Source organism: Brassica rapa, chromosome A05 (genome assembly GCF_000309985.2).
Source record: "Brassica rapa cultivar Chiifu-401-42 chromosome A05, CAAS_Brap_v3.01, whole genome shotgun sequence".
In the NCBI taxonomy this organism is placed as follows: Eukaryota; Viridiplantae; Streptophyta; class Magnoliopsida; order Brassicales; family Brassicaceae; genus Brassica; species Brassica rapa.
This window is the reverse complement of record NC_024799.2, coordinates 15,416,710-15,437,832: the sequence shown is the minus strand read 5'-3', so window position 1 is coordinate 15,437,832 and position 21,123 is coordinate 15,416,710. Positions and strand designations below refer to the sequence as shown.

The 21,123-nt window shown below is 35.2% G+C and overlaps 1 protein-coding gene and 1 long non-coding RNA gene across 3 annotated transcripts; one reads left to right on the top strand and one right to left on the bottom strand.

The window, feature by feature from the left end:
* Window positions 1-12,592: 12,592 nt before the first annotated feature.
* Window positions 12,593-17,119, bottom strand: LOC103868809. 2 transcript variants are annotated; one of them, XR_633028.3, is made up of 3 exons: window positions 15,302-17,119; window positions 14,808-14,922; window positions 12,593-14,734 (listed from the first exon to the last, which is right to left on the bottom strand). It is a non-coding gene; the product is annotated as an uncharacterized LOC103868809 (long non-coding RNA). The 2 variants fall into 2 exon arrangements; XR_004457970.1 differs by having other exon boundaries at window positions 14,808-17,119.
* Window positions 17,120-17,292: 173 nt separating this feature from the next.
* On the top strand, window positions 17,293-20,937 carry LOC103868808 (MDIS1-interacting receptor like kinase 2). Its single transcript, XM_009146869.3, has 2 exons — window positions 17,293-20,334; window positions 20,418-20,937. The coding sequence occupies exons 1-2, from the start codon at window positions 17,547-17,549 to the stop codon at window positions 20,702-20,704; spliced, it is 3,075 nt and encodes a 1,024-aa protein (XP_009145117.1). The 5' UTR covers window positions 17,293-17,546; the 3' UTR covers window positions 20,705-20,937.
* Window positions 20,938-21,123: the final 186 nt, after the last annotated feature.

Below are 21,123 nucleotides of genomic sequence, written 5' to 3'. Positions count from 1 at the left end.
TAATCAGGAAAGCTTACCTTGAATTTCAGGCATATGGTGTTTCACAAATGGCTCTTGGAAAGAAAAGAATACATTTTTGAGACAAGGTTGGTACAATACACTAGAAGGTTTCAATGGACTAATGGGGGCAAAAAATACAAAAGGCAGCCTTTCTCCCCTCCATTCGCAAATAGAAGCACTCATATGAGCAATGGAAAGTATGAGAGATCTTAGACAATTTCATGTAACATTTGCAACGGATTGTTCTCAATTGGTAAAGATGGTTTCAGACTCAAAAGAATGACCTACCTTTGCAACATAGTTGGAAGATATTCATACACTAGAGGAAAGTATTAACTATTCGGAGTTAATTCATGTACAACGGATGCACAACAAAAAGGCTGATAGTTTGGCACCTAGTGCTGGAAAACAAACATCATTTATCATTAAGGTGTTTTTAGTAATTAAACCCCTCAACTAAAGATAAATCTTAAAAAAAACCCTCAACTAAAAATCCTGTGAAATAAAGGGTTTTTAGTAATTAAACCCCTCAACTAAAGATGAATTGTAAAAAAAACCCTCAACTACTTATAAACCGTTAACATATGTCACCCTCCGTCACGGTTTTTTAGACGGACGGTAACATATGTTAACGAAACTAAAATTGAGGGTTTATTTCACAGAATTTTTAGTTGAGGGTTTTTTTTACGATTCATCTTTAGTTGAGGAGTTTAATTACTAAAAACCCTTCTTTATACGAGATAACTTCTTTTGTTAGCAATTTTATACGAGAATTCTTCTTTTATAACTTCTCCGTTTTTTAGACGGAGGGTAACATATGTTAACGAAACTAAAGTTGAGGGTTTATTTCACAGAATTTTTAGTTGAGGGTTTTTTCTACGATTCATCTTTAGTTGAGAGGTTTTATCACTAAAAGTCATTAAATGTTATTAAATTATTTATTATCATTTATACATTGTTTTAGGATTCATAAGCTTTTAAAACTAATTTATAAATTTTAATACATTAATATATTATAAAATTAATTTATACATCTTAAATTAATAATTTTCAGCACTACTCAACTTATTATAACTTTGAAATATTAAATTATTTGATATTTGGCAATAGTGATATAAAAAATTTGTGTGTTTATATCGTCATTGTCAAATATGAAATAATTTATAGTTTCTAAGTTATATTAAGTCTTAAGTAGTGTCGAGATAATTCATCTATGAAGTCAATCTTTCTAGGGTTTTGGGCGACGAGCCGCCGGGGTCTACTTCCTCCGATTCCCCACCTCCCGCCTCTCCTCCCGTTCTCCGTTCTGATTCCGTTCATGGCTCTCCTCCTGCTAACTCGGCTTGGACGAAAAAGCAAGGAGATGCGGTGCTCCCGGTGATTGATGTTGTCGATGGAGTTGCTTCTATGACGATACCTGATGAGATCTTTGACGACCCTAATCCTCTCTGGAAAAGCTTCGTTGTTGGCTACTTTATCGGGGATGCTCCTCATGTGGGATCCATTCACGCGACTGTGAACCGAATCTGGTCTTCTCCTCGTAATGGTTCTAAGATTGATGTCCAATTCATTGAGAAGAAAATGGTTTTGTTTCGTATTGAGAACCCTCAGATGCGCGCCCGAGTCATACAGCGCAAGTATTGGCACGTTGCGGACGTCCCTTTGGTAGTGCACGAATGGTCTCCAGAAACTGCGATGAATCCCCCAGATTTGTCGGCAATGCCAATGTGGGTGGACCTTAAGGGAGTTCCGAACTCTCTCTTCTCGCATAAGGGTCTCAAGTGTTTGGCCCGCGCAGCGGGAACTTTTGTAAAGCTTCATCCCAACACAGAGAAATGTACGCGTTTGGATGTAGCGCGAATCCTTGTTGAGGTGGATCTCAACAAACCACTTGTTGAGAGGATATCTTACTCTGATAACGTCGGTGCTTTGGTTGTTCTTGAGGTTAGCTACCCGTGGTTGCCTCCAAAATGTGAAGTGTGTCGGAAATGGGGGCATAAAGGCTCTGAATGCTCCGCAAAAAATGTTACTATCCTGCAGCATAACAAGGAAGCAGATCTACCAATGGTGGTAGTGACTGAGGATCAGGGGGCGCAGAAAAACCCTGTCTCTGATCTAATCCAGGAGTTGGAGGAGTTTATACCGTATGCTCCTTTGGGAAATGGAGTGGAAGTAAATAACATGCTCAACTCTATTGTCCTGGGTGCTGGAATGGTGGAAGTTGGCCAGTCAGGGAAAGCTCCTGTGGCTGAGTCGCGGTTACTCGAAGGTGTTGGTGCTGTGGTAGAACTCGGGAAGTCTTTGGATTCTCCAGTAGCAGACGGTGGAAAGGCAGACAGTGGTGCTATTACGGTTTCTCCATCGCGGTTCCATGTCCTCGCAGATATTGCTGAGGAGGGCGAGTCTGATAACGAGGTGCAAACTGACACAGAGGAAGGGGAGATAGTTGCTGATACCATTGGTCACAGTACATCTGATCACTCTCAGCGGCAGCGTAAGAACTCTACGGTTCAGTTGCGGGTGTCTCATAATGCTGCCAGCACGGTGAAAACGAGTAAGAAGAAGATTGTCCGCACAAGGGACCTGAAGTTTGCGCAGGTTCATGCCTCATCAAAGAAAGCTTCCGTTAGGAAGTTATGACGTCTTTTTCGCATGGAACATGCGCGGCTTCAACATGTCGCGCAAGCATGATGCAGTAAGGAAATGGATACAGCTAGAAAAGCCCTCTTTCGGATGTCTTATTGAAACGAGAGTCCAACAAGACAAACATGTGGATTGTATGACTGCTGCTTTGCCTGGATGGAGCTCTATTACAAACTACGATCACCACAGATTAGGTCGGATCTGGTTTTGCTGGTCTAGTAGGGTTGTGGTCACTAGACTGCACGCAAGTGCCCAAGTCATAACCTGTGCAATACAAGTCCCAGAGACAAGAGAGCAGTTTATCTGTTCTGCCATCTATGCGTCTACCTGTATGGTGGAGAGAAGGAGTTTATGGGAGGAGATTAAGGGAACTCAAGCTGCTTATTCTCATCTTGCTTTGCCTTGGATCCTAATTGGTGATTTTAATGAAACGCTTGCTTCTGGGGAGCATTCTCGGTCACTGGACTATCTAACGGATCAGCGAGGTATGAGGGAGTTTCAGGAAGTATGTGGAGACTGTGAGCTTACGGATTTAGCTTACGTGGGAGCACTCTTTACATGGTGGAACAAGAGAGAGGGCAATCCGATAGGGAAAAAACTAGACAGAGCTTTAATCAACGGAGCTTGGCTACGCTTCTTCCCTCAGTCTTATGCTAGCTTTGATGCAGGAGGAGTCTCTGATCATGCTAGGTGTTTGATATGTACGTCTGCCTCCATAGACAGCACGAGGAAGCCTTTTAAATTTTTTAATTACCTCACAGATCATGAGGACTTTCTGCCTACAGTAAAAAATAGTTGGGACTCCTCCCCTGTGTTATACCACTCACGCTGCTCTCTGACTATGTTTCACCGGAAACTGAAGCTTCTGAAGAACGACCTCAGAGCCCTGAATAGAAATCACTATGGTGATCTCCCCGCCCGAAAAAAGCAGGCGTACGAGCATTTATGCCACTGTCAGAATCAGGTTCTCTTAGACCCCAACCCTCAGACCTTAGCTGCCGAAGCAGAAGCTTCGAAGCGATGGAACTTGCTGGCTAGTATTGAGGAGAGGTTTTTTAGGCAGAAGTCATGTCTGCGCTGGCTTCAAGCTGGGGAATAGAACACTTCAGTCTTTCACCGTGCTGCTCAATCTCGTGCATCTAGAAATGCCATTCGGTCCTTGACCACCACATCGGGAGAGATTCTAACTGACCCTGGGGATATCCAGAGAGAAGCTGTCTCTCATTTTCAGCGTTTTTTACAGACTCATCAGGAGGGTGAGGAGATCTCTGTGGAATCTCTACAGAATTTGTTTACTTACCGCTGTCCTCTCCCCCAATCTTCTCACCTGGTTGCTCCCGTGAGTGGAGAAGAAATCAAATCTGCTCTGGACGCTCTGCCAAATGACAAAGTCTCTGGCCCTGATGGTTACACTAAGGAATTTTATGTAGCTGCTTGGCCTGTTCTTGGGAAAGATTTTGTCACTGCCGTGCAGTCTTTCTTCTTATTTGGATTCCTTCCCTCTGGAATCAACGCAACCATTCTCTCACTGATTCCGAAGACTGAAGCTGCTCTGACTATGAAGGATTACCGTCCCATAGCCTGCTGTAACCTCCTATACAAGGTGATCTCAAAGATACTTGCTCGCCGCCTTAGGGAGATCCTCCCCGATGCTATAGAACCAAACCAAAGCGCTTTCATCAAGGGTCGTCTTCTACTGGAGAACGTGTTACTATGAACTGGTTAATGGTTATCATAAGTCTACCTCCTCCCCAGATGTGCTATCAAGTTTGATATTGCGAAAGCTTTTGATACAGTTAAGTGGACGTTCATTGTTTCGGTCCTCAAGGCCATGAATCTGCCAGATCAATTCATTATGTGGATCAAAGCTTGCATCTCAACTGCGTCTTTCTCGGTAGCTGTTAACGGCAGTCTGGAGGGGTTTTTCACTAGTGCTCGAGGCATCCGTCAAGGCTGCTCCCTGTCGCCGTATCTATACGTTATCCTCAATAATGTTCTTTCCAAGATGTTGAATCAAGCAGCTGAGGAAGGGAAATTTGGGTATCATCTGCATTGCCTTGGGGTCAAGCTCACTCATCTGAGCTTTGCTGATGACATACTCGTCTTCTCAGATGGGAAAACTAGCTCTTTAGATGGAGTTATGGAGGTCATGAATCAGTTTGCAAGTGTCTCTGGTCTTTATATTAATGCTTCCAAGTCTACTATCTTCATCTCTGGTGATGCATCTGGAGCTCTCAGTGTTGCAGCAACAGGAAAAGGTATTAGCACAGGGACTCTGCCTATTCGCTATCTGGGATTTCCCTTGACTACTAAGGCACTTACAAAGCATGACTACGGGCCTCTGATTGACAAAGTTCGGAGTAGGATGCTCACTTGGTCAAACAAAAGTCTCTCCTTTGCAGGCAGGCTTCAGCTGATCAAGTCTATCATTACAAGCATTGTCAACTTCTGGAGTTCTGCTTTCATCCTTCCTGCTGCTTGTTTGAATGAGATTGAAAGTTTGTGCAGTGCTTTTCTTTGGTCTGGCTCACCACACCAATCACATAAGGCTAAAGTAGCTTGGGCGGAGCTTTGTTATCCGAAGGATGAAGGTGGTTTGGGTCTGCGGAGATTTAGAGATTCTCAAGTGGTGTTCTCCCTTCAATTGATATGGCGGCTGTTTACTCTAGCAGGATCACTATGGGTGTCTTGGGTACAGCATTATCTACTCCGAGACAGCTCTTTTTGGGATGTGAAAGACAACCAAAAGGGTTCTTGGATTTGGCGAAAACTCCTAAAGCTTAGAGACATTGCATACCCTTTCTTGAAGGTGGCTGTTCAGAATGGAAATGATGCTTTCTTCTGGTTTGATAACTGGCTTGATCAGGGGAAACTCATAGATATTACAGGCGACGCCGGTCCTATGCACTTAGGTGTTCCGCGCAATGCTCGGGTTGGTGAGGTTGTTACTAATGGTTGCTGGAGTATTAGGGAGCGCCGTGGGAGACTATTTCCTTCCCTCTGCCATCGGATAAAGGAAGCGCCAGTTCCTTGCTCTGAGAATGGTAAGGATCTTATGGTTTGGAGGCAGTCTGATGATCAGTTTAAGGGCATGTTTTCCACTTCTGAAACTTGGCAGCAGATCAGAGATAAGCGAGAGACAGTACCTTGGTGTAAGGCTGTGTGGTTTACGCAAGGGATTCCTCGTTACAGTTTCATGACTTGGTTGGCTGTTAAAAATAGGTTGTCTACGGGAGATCGAATGCGTAAGTGGGGGAATTACTCAGCCTTGTACTCTGTGTGGAGAACCCGATGAGACTAGGGATCATTTATTTTTTGCGTGCCCCTACAGTTATACGGTCTGGGATAATGTGGCAGGACGTTTACTTGGTCGACGGATGAATCCAGACTGGTCTGCAACTCTGCTGTCTATTCAGCGAACTCGTACTCCTGCTCTTGACTCGGTGCTGGTCAGACTGGTTTTTCAATTGACTATCTATAGTATCTGGAGGGAACGGAATGGACGACGACACCAGAAGCCGTGGTCTACGACATCGCAGATGACGCGTCTTATTGATAAGACAATGCGCAATCGCATTAGCTCCCTTAAGTACCGCCGGGGACACAAGTTGGAAGGCCTTCTTTGCAGATGGTTTGAAGTGTCAGCTTGATTCTAAGTTCATTTTTGCAATTATGATACTTTAGTTTTCTTATTCTTTATTAGGCCAATTCTTTTGTAAATTTCCCTCTGATCAATAAATATGAAATTTCATCAAAAAAAATCTTTCTATTTAGATCCATGAAGTCAATCTTTCTATTTAGAGTATGGCACATTTTTTTCTATTTTCATGATTTCTGTCATCCGGCTCATACTTCCCCCCCTCCAAAATAATGCATGATTATTTTTATTCTCATTGAATAATGCATGATTATTTTTATTCTCATTGATTTCTGAATAACTATGTTATATTTTTATTTTCTTGATCAATAATATATTTAAAACATAAAGTAATACAATAAATCAAGAACAATATAGGAAAATAGGAAAGTATGAGCCGGATGACGAAAATCATGAAAATAAGAAAAAGTACGTCCTACTCCAAATATAAAGATTGACTTCATGGATGAATTATCCTCGACACTACTTAAGATTTAATATAACTTAAAAACTTCAATTATTTTATATTTGACAATGACAATATAAGCACACAATTTTTTTATATCACTATTGCCAAATATCAAATAATTTAATATTTTGATGTTATAATAAGTTGTAAGTCGTATTGAAAATTATACATTTAAGATGTATAAATTAATTTTATAATAGATTAATGTATTAAAAATATAAATTAGTTTTAAAGGCTTACAAATCAATCTAAAACAATGTATAAATTATAATAAATAACTTAAAAACCCTTTTAGTGATAAAACCCCTCAACTATTTTTGAATCGTAAAAAAAACCCTCAACTAAGTTTTCAACATTATAAACCCTCAACTTATAAACCGTTAACATATGTCACCCTCTGTCACGGTTTTTTAGACGGAGGGTAACATATGTTAACGGAATTAAAGTTGAGGGTTTATTTCACATGATTTTTAGTTGAGGGTTTTTTTTACGATTCATCTTTAGTTGAGGGGTTTAATTACTAAAAACCCTGAAATAAACTCTCAACTTTAGTTCCGTTAACATATGTTATCCTCCGTCTAAAAAATCGTGACGGAGAGTGACATATGTTAACGGTTTATAAGTTGAGGGTTTATAATGTTGAAAACTCAGTTGAGGGTTTTTTTTACGATTTAAAAATAATTAAGGGGTTTTTATCACTAAAAGTCATTAAAGGATTTTTAAGTTATTTATTATCCATTTATACATTGTTTTAGATTGATTTGTAAGCCTTTAAAACTAATTTATATTTTTAATACATTAATCTATTATAAAATTAATTTATACCTCTTAAATTAATAATTTTCAACACGATTTACAACTTATTATAACTTTAAAATATTAAATTATTTGATATTTGGCAATAGTGATATAAAAAAAATTGTGTGTTTATATCGTCATTGTCAAATATCAAATAATTGAAAGTTTCTAAGTTATATTAAGTCTTAAGTAGTGTCGAGGATAATTCATCCATGAAGTCAATCTTTTTATTTGGAGTATGACGTACTTTTTCTTATTTTCATGATTTTCGTCATCAGGCTGTAATAAGTTATAATAAGTTGTAAGTAGTGTTGAAAATTATTAATTTAAGATGTATAAATTAATTTTATAATATATTAATGTATTAAAATTTATAAATTAGTTTTAAAGGCTTATAAATCTTAAAACAATGTATAAATGATAATAAATAATTTAATAACATTTAATGACTTTTAGTAATAAAACTCCTCAACTAAAGATGAATCGTAAAAAAAAACTCTCAACTAAAAATCCAGTGAACTAAACCCTCAACTTATAAACGGTTAACATATGTCACCCTCCGTTACGGTTTTTTAGACGGAGGGTAACATATGTTAACGGAACTAAAGTTGATGGTTTATTTCACAAGATTTTTAGTTGAGGGTTTTTTTTACGATTCATCTTTAGTTGAGGGGTTTAATTACTAAAAACCCTGAAATAAACTCTCAACTTTAGTTCCGTTAACATATGTTATCCTCCGTCTAAAAAATCGTGACGGAGGGTGACATATGTTAACGGTTTATAAGTTGAGGGTTTATAATATTGAAAACTTAGTTGAGGGTTTTTTTTACGATTTAAAAATAGTTAAGGGGTTTTTATCACTAAAAGTCATTAAAGGATTTTTAAGTTATTTATTATCCATTTATACATTGTTTTAGATTGATTTGTAATCCTTTAAAACTAATTTATATTTTTAATACATTAATCTATTATAAAATTAATTTATACCTCTTAAATTAATAATTTTCAACACGATTTACAACTTATTATAACTTTAAAATATTAAATTATTTGATATTTGGCAATAGTGATATAAAAAAAATTGTGTGTTTATATCGTCATTGTCAAATATCAAATAATTGAAAGTTTCTAAGTTATATTAAGTCTTAAGTAGTGTCGAGGATAATTCATCCATGAAGTCAATCTTTCTATTTGGAGTATGACGTACTTTTTCTTATTTTCATGATTTTCGTCATCAGGCTGTAATAAGTTATAATAAGTTGTAAGTAGTGTTGAAAATTATTAATTTAAGATGTATAAATTAATTTTATAATATATTAATGTATTAAAATTTATAAATTAGTTTTAAAGGCTTATAAATCTTAAAACAATGTATAAATGATAATAAATAATTTAATAACATTTAATGACTTTTAGTAATAAAACTCCTCAACTAAAGATGAATCGTAAAAAAAAACCCTCAACTAAAAATCCAGTGAACTAAACCCTCAAATTATAAACGGTTAACATATGTCACCCTCCGTTACGGTTTTTTAGACGGAGGGTAACATATGTTAACGGAACTAAAGTTGATGGTTTATTTCACAAGATTTTTAGTTGAGGGTTTTTTTTACGATTCATCTTTAGTTAAAGGGTTTAATTACTAAAACCCCTTATCTATACATTGATGTTATCATCTTAGTTTGCAGAGTTTTGGTTGAGTTTGTTTATATTGTTGATAAAAAAAAATTTAATATATTTTAACCCAAGTAAATAGATTAAAAATATTTCCACGATTCTAATTTTAAATATCTACATACATATTATTTTTAAAAAAATAAGTAAAAATATTTATTTTATCTTAATTTTTTATATATAATTAAGGGCAATTCTCTCAAATAGCTATTTTTAAGTTTTTGTCGCAAAAATACATTTCATTAAGCAAAATGACCAAAATAATCCATTTTTATTTTGAAAATTTTAATATATTTTTTAAAAATTTAAATTTGAAACTCTATCCTCAAAAACCCACCCCTTAACACTAAACCTTAAGTCTAGATTAGTTAATCCTAGGATATATGTATTTTTACTCTTTAATAAAACTTTTTTTGGTTATTTATTTCATTGATCGCTATTTTTGTGACAAAACTTAAAAAGTGTTATCTTAGAGAATTTCCCTATAATTAAACTAAAATTAAAATTTAACAAATTTTGGTTTTAAAAATAATTTCAATTTTAAAACTTTTATTTCTGGACATGGTGCAGGAAAACATTTAATTAAACCTGAAAACCCAAAAATGGCATTGCACATAAGAAGAAAACTATGAAAATGTTTCACTCAAACAAAATTTTGGAGTCTGACTAGAAAGACACTTAGACACAAGGCAGGAAAATTGAGAAGAAAACAAGTTCATTTTGTCTTTGGTGAATTATAATCAAATCCAAGTCGTCACGGACTAATTGTCTTCCACAAACAATGAACTGCATTAAGAATCAATTGAATATTCAACGTAAGAACCCATAAAATATCTTCTGGCTGATTTTTCTTGAATTAATTAGATAATCCTTTATATATATCAAAGCAGAAATCACTAGGCCAACAAAAATCTGACACATGTCTTTATGTTTTAAAAACCAAAATAATTAAAATAATTTTTTGATTTTTAATTTTAAATTTTTAGAAAACTATATATATAAAACTACCGACTCCCTGCATTTTCTTATGTCACTACGACGTTCCAATTTCTTTAAAACACTGTCTTTTGTAAAAATTATGCTACGATTTCAAAGTTCAAACTGTTTAACTCTTATATAAATTCTTTTTTTTGTCAACAACTCTTATATAAATTCAAACAACTAATTTATTATTTCTATATCTTTCCTTTACCATCATTTCTTCTTCCTATTTTCCTTGTGTTCTGAGTGCTGTAAAAAAATTACTCAAGTTTAATTTCAGATTTAATTTTCTCCTATTTCCAGTTCATTGGTCTCTCATTCATTTTAGTTCTTTTGGCATGAGTCAGGCTGAAGATGTTACTTAAATGTACTCCAGTTTCAAAGCTTTCTTCAAAAAAGAAAAAAAAAAGTTCAGAATTTTGTCAGAAAGCTTAGGTATCAATATGTATATCTGAAACAGCTATATACAAATTTAGTATTTACTAATCATTTGTTGTGGTTTAACTATCTTACTATATGTTTTTTTTATAATAGAACATATTCAACTATTTTAAAGATCTGTTTATGAATCTATTATATATATGTTTTTGTCTTACTGTTTAATTTCAAGATTAGTGATGATTACAGAAAGAGGTGATGAAAAAGAATAGAAAAAACTGCAAGTCTAACAAAAGAATACCAAAATGTGTTTATTTTTAGAGTTAATTGGCACCTATAGCCCCAAACACCACCATAATTAGCAATCTATCCCAACATAAGATAAAATATTTTAGGACGATATTACCCCTCAATCTATACTGCGCATGCAGTACTATGGACTGGTATTAATGTTAGATTCGGACTTGACAGCGCTAACAACCCAATTGGACATAAATGTAGTTGTGTTTGTATCCGTTCGACACGACATATGAGCTATGTACTTCGTAGAAAACAGACATGTTTTAATACTTTTTTAATGTTTATATTTAATTTCAACCTAATAATCTGTGAGTCTTCTCTTTCTCTTTCATTTCTTAACCATTTTTTTCTCCAAACTAACATTGTTTCAACTTTTTTTGTTCCAATTACTTGCAATTACAAACAATGGAATTTTCGGATCTCCCACCCCGCATGTTCGCCACAGAATCCAGTCTCGATGAACTAGATTTGGAGGAGATAGATTTTCTCCGGTAGTCAACTTTTGAGAGTCTTTCTCTCGATAAGAACCGGTCATTTTCCGGGGCATTTGGTCAGTTCATCATTGTCATGTTGCTATCTTCATCACACTCCCCTCATATAGTCCTTGAGCATGCAAAGCTTATTAAGGATTTTGATGAATCCCTTAACATGGTTGATTATATGATACATTGTTTGTTAGCGGCTACATTTTGCTTAATACATAATTTATCAGATGATACATTTTTTGTTCCCCGATCCATGTTTCCGATGTAGATATCATCATGCTTAATTATGTATGTTATTGATTATTTTAACATGTTATACATAATTATGATTATTAGTAAAACATGTTTGTGTATTTTATTAGCTAATTTGTTAGTTTGTACTTTTTGGTATATTATTTTTTTGTCAAGTATGATTTGTTATTCGATAAATGTTTTGTAGGTTGGCCGTTATCGATGCATATAGCCTGCTAACCAATGTAATGTCAATAATAACATTGATATTGACTGTTATCGATGTACGTAGCATGCTAACCTATAATTTAACCTATGTAAATTTCTGATTGTGAGATTTAGATCTCACACTAAACAATATATCACTTAACAAACTATCTATCAAATAATATATCAGTTAATAAAACATGTATCATCTAACAAATTAGGTATCTACAACAAACAAGGCTATTTCATAAGTGCAGTTTCTAACAAATAACTTAACCACTAACAATCAGTAACACCTTCTTCCATGTTTCAAGGAGATTTTATTTTACTTGTTAACTTTAATATTAATTAGTTAACTTTTTGTTTAACTGTTAAATAATACGGTTACATTGAAAATTATACAGATTTATATAGTATATTGTTAAGCTACTAACTTGTTTAACGTGTTATAAATAAACTAGGGCCGGCCCGCCCTACGGGCAGGATATACTTTACTTGTGATCTAAATTATTATTTTTTATATGATTTTGTGGTTTGTTTTTAGGTTTGCATTTGTAAGAAATGTTTATGATAATGATTTTTTTTCTTATAGAAAGTTTTAGTTGAGGAAAGATTATATGTGATAAGATATATTTTTGCTTGTGTAATGAAACTACTCATTTGAAGATCGTATCGTACGTGCATGATCCCCTCAGATTTGTATAAAGAGCTTCTCTCATTGTTTTTTTTGAGCAAATTTCTTTAATTGATTTCTTTGTTTCCATGTTAAGCCTCTAATTATTTTTCTTCTCAACGCTTTGTCCTCTGTTTTAAAGCTTTTTTTTTTATTTTCCTCTTCATTCCTAAAATTATTTCTCAGATCTTGTTGTTAAACCTACATATCTAATTGTTTCATCTTGCCGCCAACTGCACTTAAACTTGTTAAACCCTTGGGATCTGCTGCTGCTGGACTCAATCCAAAAAACTCACATGCCATACCAAAAACATAACATTAACTTTATTAATCTAAAATAATTGACAGATGCTGATGAGAACCTAAGGAAAAGAAGAAACATAGTAATTAAGTTGAAAACATATAACAACCTATCGACTACCTTTCCTTTTTTTTTATGTTTTCGAATTATACTTTTCCAAATTCAAAATTGTTTATAAACTTTCTTTTTATTTTTTTTTTATTTTTGAAAATTTTCTTTTTGAAAATCGAAAATTATGTTTGAAGCTACTTTAAAATTTTTTTTTATATTTTTTAAGTATTTATTTATATATTTATTGGAATCTTAAATTTCATATTCCAAAAACTCTGTCCCCCTTCAACTCTAAACCCTAACTCTATATTAATTAACGCTAGGGGTATTAGAGCATCCCCATTAGGGACCCCATTGATTTTATGAGCCTGTATCGCAGAAGTGCTTCCTTGTGAATCCGTTTCATCACTGTTTAGCAGGTCCCACACCACGTGGCGGTTTGCGATTGATTCGATTATTTATTTTTTTATTTATTTTTTATTTTTAAAAAATCAAACAAAAAAAAATAATAATAATCAATTATGTTGCTTTGGCAAGTTCAAGTAAAACCAACAAGAAGTAACCTAGCAATTGATGGCATATAAACATTAATTAATGGTATACTTTTTAAATTAAACAGATGATATATATATATATATATATATATATATATATATCATTTTTATTTGTTAGAAAATAAGTTAAAAACATTTTAAACATAATTTAAATAGTAGACAAAAATTTGAAAACAACATTTGTAAGCTATTGAAATTTAAATTAAAATAATGTGACATATGTCTTTATGAAAAATAGTATTATTAAGTTTGTTCTCTTAAAATAGTCTTCAAATATGAAAATATTAATATTAATATTCAAAAATTTATTTTTTTAGTTGTTTAAAAACATGTTTAGGTTATACTTATTTTGGAACCATCTAAGTGCTTTGGATTCCTAAGACTGCAGTAGATGGCAACTGCTGCCACTTAAGCTTGATTGGCTTGAAACTCAGCAGGTGGTAGACAATATTTTGATGAAAATGCAGTCCCAATTTTAATATTCCTTTACAACAACGCCTGCACAATGAACCTTAAATGCATTTTGAGTTGTTCTCTGTTCCTTTTCCGTTTCTGATTGAGAGTCGAGGCATTTTGAGTTCTTTCAAATTCACAAAATGCGAGATCTCAGTTTTCTCTCATTTGAGAAACAAAAAGTTAGTATAAGAAATCTAAGGAACAATGGTAAGTGAAGATAAAACTTTCACTAATCCAATCTACAATTCTGTGTTTTGTTTTACTCAAGATATGTCAGATTGATGGAGCTTGTACATAACTTGAAGCTTCAATCACTCCTTGCCATTGACCTCCTTTAGGAGAATCTTGTTAAATAAAGCAGGGTTTGCTTTTATCTTTTGACATTTTTCATAACCTTGAATAGAAAACAATATATGAGTTAGAAACTGATTCATGGGTTATAAATTTCCAATCAATGGGCTGGTCGAATCTTCCATACCTGTCCAGCAAAAAAAAGTGTTGGAACTTGGTTTTCTCACTTAGGTACAGCTCAAGCTACTATGGGGATTTAAAGACCACTTTCATAATTATTTTCTAACACTCCATACGATCAGTTATATGCAGTACGTAACACATTAGTATAAAATCATTTGACAATAGGGTAAACCTGAAATATGTTCTCAATGAAGCTTCAAAATGACTCATGGGAAGTGAAACATGTATTTCTCTGAATAGCATTTAATTGCTTGAACCTTTATCATTCAGTGAACAGTTTCACCTTTGTCCAATAGCACCAATAGTGACTGCAAAATGGAATAAATAGCATTGCTCCAAAATGAAAAAGGGCTTACAGTTTTAGATTGAACTTAAGTTGAGCTTCCACTGTTCATATCATCTCCTAGACCACCGTTGCCTCCCTGATAACACCAATACACACATTGTTATTTTGACAGTACTGAAGAGCAGTATCCAATATAGTTACAAACTTACATATCAGGAACTCGAAGACGCTGACGCTCGTCGAAAGTGCGTGAGGCTGTGAAGGTCTGATGCTTTGCAGTGTAAACAGAGGATGATTATCTTCTGTGTTCTCAACAACTCCAGCCTATAAAATACAGAGTATCAAAACAGCATCGTCAGCCTCATCAGCAACTCTTAATTCCACACGGTGTCAAGATTTAAGCTTTTTTAATCAATAAATGGAACCAAAATAATCTTACATTAACAAACAAAAACAAAATCAATACACAAAACCAAAATCATATAAAGTTTTTTAAATCAGTATACATAATCAAAATCATCTTACATCACCAAATAAAAAAACTAAATCCTAACTAAAGCTTTCTAAATTAAAATAAGATACCCAGTCTTACATCAACAAACAAAAACCAAATCAATAAACGTAACCAAAATCATTCCACTGTAAAAAAGTCTCAAGAGTTATTAGGATTAGTAGAGATGATATTCACGGGATGAAGCCTCACCTATTTATAGTTGAAGAACCACCTTAGAAGAAAGGAGTCGTGCTTGGATTGGGTCAAAGAAGTTAAGACGGTGGGAATGAATCAATGCACTTCGTAACGGTTCTGGGACAACTCAAGCGAAAGGACACGAAGGTATCTAGATCCAGAGATTCATCGTGAATATTTGTCTCACATAACCCTCCCTATCTCCATTGTTGGCTGAACTGATCAGAGCTAGAAGAAGGCATGAACCCTAGATGTCGATGGTCGCCATTGATGAAGACGTTAATGTAACGCTTTTGTTTACAACAGCCCAAAATAACATACTTTGAAGCCCAACAATTGAAACCGGTAAAGTCCCTAGTCCAAACAAATTGCACACATCATTTAATAATGAAACGCAGCGTGCGACTTAGAAAGACACGTGTCAAAACGTAAGTACTCGACTTTCCTATGTGGATCCTAGGTGGCTTCACCAGGAGAGAGCAAACTATCTTTTATATATAAAGATATAACTCGATAACAAAGTTTATAACATGTTAAAATTTTGTTTACTCGCTAATAAATTTTGTAACATGTTAAAAATTTGTTAACTCATTAATAACTTGTAAAGTATCTGATGGTCAATTCCATTCATGAGTTCTAGTGTGATTCATCGTAAACACAAAAAAAGTAGTTGTCAAGTTTTCATTTCCATAAGTTTATTACTGTAGATTTACGCTTTTTCATCAAACGCTACAGAATTTACGGAAGTCGGCAAGCTTTTCCAGAGACCAAATTTATATCTCCAACTAAAATTGTATTATGAAAAGATGAGAGAATGCAATGTTTTACGGAGAAAAATTGTAGCAAGAAAAAAGAAAAGAGTGGAATGTTTAACGGAGAAAAAATGTAGCAAGAAAAAGGAAGAAGAGATAATGCAATGTTTATGAGTGCTAATGAAGCAGAAGTAGGCCACCTGAGAACCTACGACCTCGAAAACCATTCCACATGACTGACAAATATTTCAGACGACCTGCCACACCAGTGTACGAACCTGGTTTTTTCATCATAATGGAGGGGTATAATGGTCCGAGCAAACCGAGATGTGCTAATTTGGGTCTCTACTATGTCTATTGAACTAAATATCTTTTTTTTTAATTCTAAATCAGACATTTATCTAAGTGATCTTTATACAAGCTTCAAATTTTTAAAATCTTTCGATCAAAAAATTTCAATAAAAGTTTGACTTTTTATATTATATTATATTATATTTTACTTTTTGTTATGTTATATTCAAAAAAAAATAAAAATATTTGAAAGAAGAATTATTTACAAACCAAATACAAATAAAACTGATGGATCATATATAATAATTATAATTTTATGTGTTGGTATTTACAAATTAATATTTGTAAATAAAAGTTGCTTCCAAACATGTATCTCTTTTTGGAAAAGCTCATAACAATATTTACCTTTCTAATTTTGTTTCAAATGCTAACACGTCTGATTTTGGTCTCCATTTAATCTAGTTATAAATGTGACTATATTGTTGACAAAAAAAATGTGACTAAAATAAAATTTAATTTTGATAAAGAAAAAGATAACACTAGAATCTGGTTAAAACAAAATAATATAAAGGAAAATACCCTAAGATATCACTCAAAAAGTTTATATCACAAATATAGACTCTAAGAATCAAAATGACCAAAATTTTTTATTAAAGAGGTAAATATACACTTATATCATTATGGTTAACTAATCCAAATCTTAGGGTTTAGAGTTAAGGAGTGGGGATTTGGGTTTGAGCTTTAAAATTTTATAAAATAGAAAATAAATATTAAAAATTTAAAAATAAAATTTTAAAAAGTATTTTCGAATTAGAAAAAGAAAATTTGAAAAAAAAATCAAAAAAAAATCAAAAAAAAATTTATAAAAAAGTTAGAATTTGAAAACATATAATCTAAAACTATAAAAAAAAAATATATTTTTAATATATCTAGGGTATTAGTGTTTTTTTAACTATTAAATGAAACATTTTGATCATTTTCGTCTATTTTTGTGACCAAAACTTGAAAATTGTCCGGGCTGATAATACTAGTAGCTAACTAGTTATACTAACCGTGTTGTTCAAAAAGGAAAATGTTACATGAACCCTTTGACGGGTTAGACTTTCATTATCAAGGAGACGACCCCAAGTCAATCACTATGTGAAATTAACGATCATAAAAGAGCCAGGACTGGTATAACCTTATCTCGCATCAACCAAGATCAGAGAGAGTGTGAGATGGGTTTTGTAGAGAAGAATGCTTACGATCTTCATTTTATTTTCATCATAACCATAATTTTGGGCAGTTCTATTGCAGTTTCTGCAACTATCTCAGAAGCAAACGCTCTTCTCAAATGGAAATCGACTTTCACGAACCAGACAAGCTCATCAAAGCTGTCTTCGTGGGTCATCAACACAAACATCAATACAAGCTTCTGCACCAGATGGTATGGCGTTTCCTGCGACCAACTAGGCAGTATCATTAGGTTAAACCTGACTGACACTTCCATTGAAGGTACATTCCAAGATTTCCCTTTTTCTTCTCTCCCAAACCTAGCTTACGTTGATCTTAGTATGAACCGTTTCTCTGGAACCATCCCTCCCCAGTTCGGAAACCTCACTAAACTCATATACTTTGATCTCTCCATAAACCAGTTGACTGGAGAAATCCCACCTGAGCTTGGCAAGTTACGAAACCTCGAAACTCTCCATCTTGTCGAAAACCAGTTAAACGGGTCGATTCCATCTGAGATAGGTCTCTTAACTTCGGTTCGAGAAATTGCCTTGTATGACAATATCTTGTCCGGACCAATACCCTCTTCCATTGGAAACCTATCAAACTTGGTTAACCTGTATCTTTTTATCAACTCTCTCTCTGGTCCAGTTCCTTCAGAGATTGGACACTTAGCCAATCTTGTTGAGCTGTGCCTTGATAGAAACAGCATGACCGGCCACATTCCTTCCAGTTTAGGAAAGTTGAAGAACTTAACTCTTCTCAACTTGTTTGAAAACAAACTTTCGGGTGAAATACCCCCTGAGATCGGTGACATGACCAGTCTAGATTCCCTTACCCTTCATACAAATAACCTTACCGGTTCAATTCCTCCTTCCCTAGGAAATCTCAAGAACTTAACTGTTCTTCATCTTTACCTAAATCATCTAACTGGTGTCATCCCCCCCGAACTAGGAAACATTGAAACCATGACCGATTTAGAGTTAAGCCAGAACAAACTTACAGGTTCGGTTCCTCATTCCTTCGGAAACTTTACCAAGCTGCAGTTTTTGTTCCTCCGTGAAAATATGCTCTCTGGTCCAATCCCTTCAGGGGTTGCAAACTCTTCAGAGCTAATTGTCTTGCAACTCGACACAAACAAGTTCACCGGATTCTTGCCTGACACCATTTGCAACGGTGGCAAGCTTGAGAACCTCACACTAGATGATAATCACCTCGAAGGTCCTATCCCAAAAAGCGTGAGAGACTGCAAAAGCTTGATGAGAGCAAGATTCACAGGGAACCGATTCACCGGAGATGTATCTGAGGCATTCGGGGTTTACCCGCATCTTGATTTCATTGATCTCAGCCACAACAAATTCCACGGCCGGATTTCAGGCAACTGGGACAAGAGTCGAAAGCTACTCTACTTGATCATGTCAAACAACAACATAACGGGTCCTATCCCACCCGAGATTTGGAGGATGACGCAACTTGGTGAGCTGGACCTATCTACCAACAACCTCACTGGTGTACTTCCAGAAGCAATTGGAAATCTCACGGCTTTGACAAGGCTAAAACTGAATGGGAATCAGTTTTCTGGAAGAATCCCAGAAGGAATAAGATTCTTGACCAAGCTTGAGTATCTTGACTTGTCCTCAAACAGATTCAGCTCCAACATCCCACAAACCTTGAACTCCTTACCAAATCTTCATTACATGAACCTGAGCAGAAACAAGTTGGAGGAACGCATTCCAATGGGGTTAACAAAGCTGATTCAGTTATCTAATCTTGATCTCAGCCACAACAAGCTCAACGGAGAAATCCCACCACTCAGCTCCCTGGAAAGCCTTGAGAAGCTCGACCTCTCGTACAACAATCTCTCTGGTCAAATTCTACCAAGTTTCAAGGACATGAAAGCCCTGATATACATCGATATATCAAACAATAACCTCGAGGGTCCACTTCCAGACATCCCTGCGTTTGGAAACGCAACCGCAAAAGCGTTGAAAGGAAACAGAGGCTTATGCAGTAACGCAAGTAAACAGAGGTTGAAACCATGCCCAGTCACTTCAGCTGCGATCAAGAAATCGAAAAAGAAGGACGGCAACCTTGTTGTGTGGATATTAGTACCGATCCTAGGGGCGCTCGTGGTTCTCAGTGGGACATTTACTTACTACCTCAAGAAACGAAAGCCAAGAAGAACTGAAGACAAATCAGATTCAGAAAAAGGAGAGAGTTTGTCAATCTTTAGCTCTGGTGGCAAAGTCAAATATCAAGAGATCATCAAATCAACCAAAGATTTCGATCCAAGATACCTAATCGGAACCGGAGGACACGGCAAAGTCTACAAAGCAAAGCTCTCGTTAGGCACAACCGTAGCCGTGAAAAAGCTACACGAAACTACAGAGATAACGAAACAAGACTTCTTAAACGAAGTGAGAGCGTTAACGGAGATCCGTCACCGGAACGTGGTGAAGCTACTCGGCTATTGCTCCTTCCGCCGCCACACGTTCCTCATCTACGAGTACATGGAAAAAGGAAGCTTAAGGAAAGTGTTGTCCAGCGACGACGAGGCTAAACGGCTCGATTGGGTTAAGAGAATCAACATCGTCAAAGGCGTAGCGTACGCGTTGTCGTATATGCATCATGACCGATCATCTCCCATCGTGCACCGTGATATTAGCAGCGGAAACATCCTTCTCGGCAACGATTACGAACCTAAGATCTCCGATTTTGGGACAGCGAAGCTTCTCAAGACGGATTCATCCAATTGGTCCGCCGTTGCCGGCACCTACGGCTACGTCGCTCCAGGTAAAATTAAATTCCCGAAATCAAAATTTCTAAAATTCCCGAAATTGAATTTTAATTGTTTTTTTTTAATAATATCTTTATAGAATTAGCTTACGCAATGAGAGTGACGGAGAAAAGTGATGTGTATAGCTTTGGGGTTTTGATGCTTGAAGTGATAAAGGGAAAACATCCGGGGGAGTTGGTTTCGACTTTGTCTTCTTCTCCCGGGACAACTCTGTCACTGAGAAGCATTTCCGATGAACGTCTGCGTATGCCAGAGGCGGAGATTAGAGATGAGCTCTTGAAGATGGTAAAAGTGGCGGTGCTGTGCTTGCAAGCGAATCCCGAGTTTCGGCCAACGATGATGACAATCGCCGCTGAATTCTCATAGAAACTCATTAATCACTCTTGATATTTACATCCCAAAGAACACTAATAAAAAGATCGTATTGCATGCATCACTTAATTTGTATCACACAAATAAATTATAGGCTCATTCAGTTGAATATACAAATATCAATAGGTAATTGCAGATGTATGCATGATTTGAATGTATTTGTATATTTGGTAAGATAAAGTGTATGGATTTACATTGGTAGTCTTATCATTCAGCATTTCTCTTTCTTATGTGTTATTCTTACAATTTTCCTCAAAAAGAATTAAGTTTTTTTCGCTTTCCTCGTTTTGTTTCTCTTCGATTATACAGATTTCAAGTAAATTCTTCTTCTTTCTCATATTCTACTCATAAATCATAATATTACCGGATATAGAATAAATCTCCAGATAATTTATTTAATAACCGATTTTAAA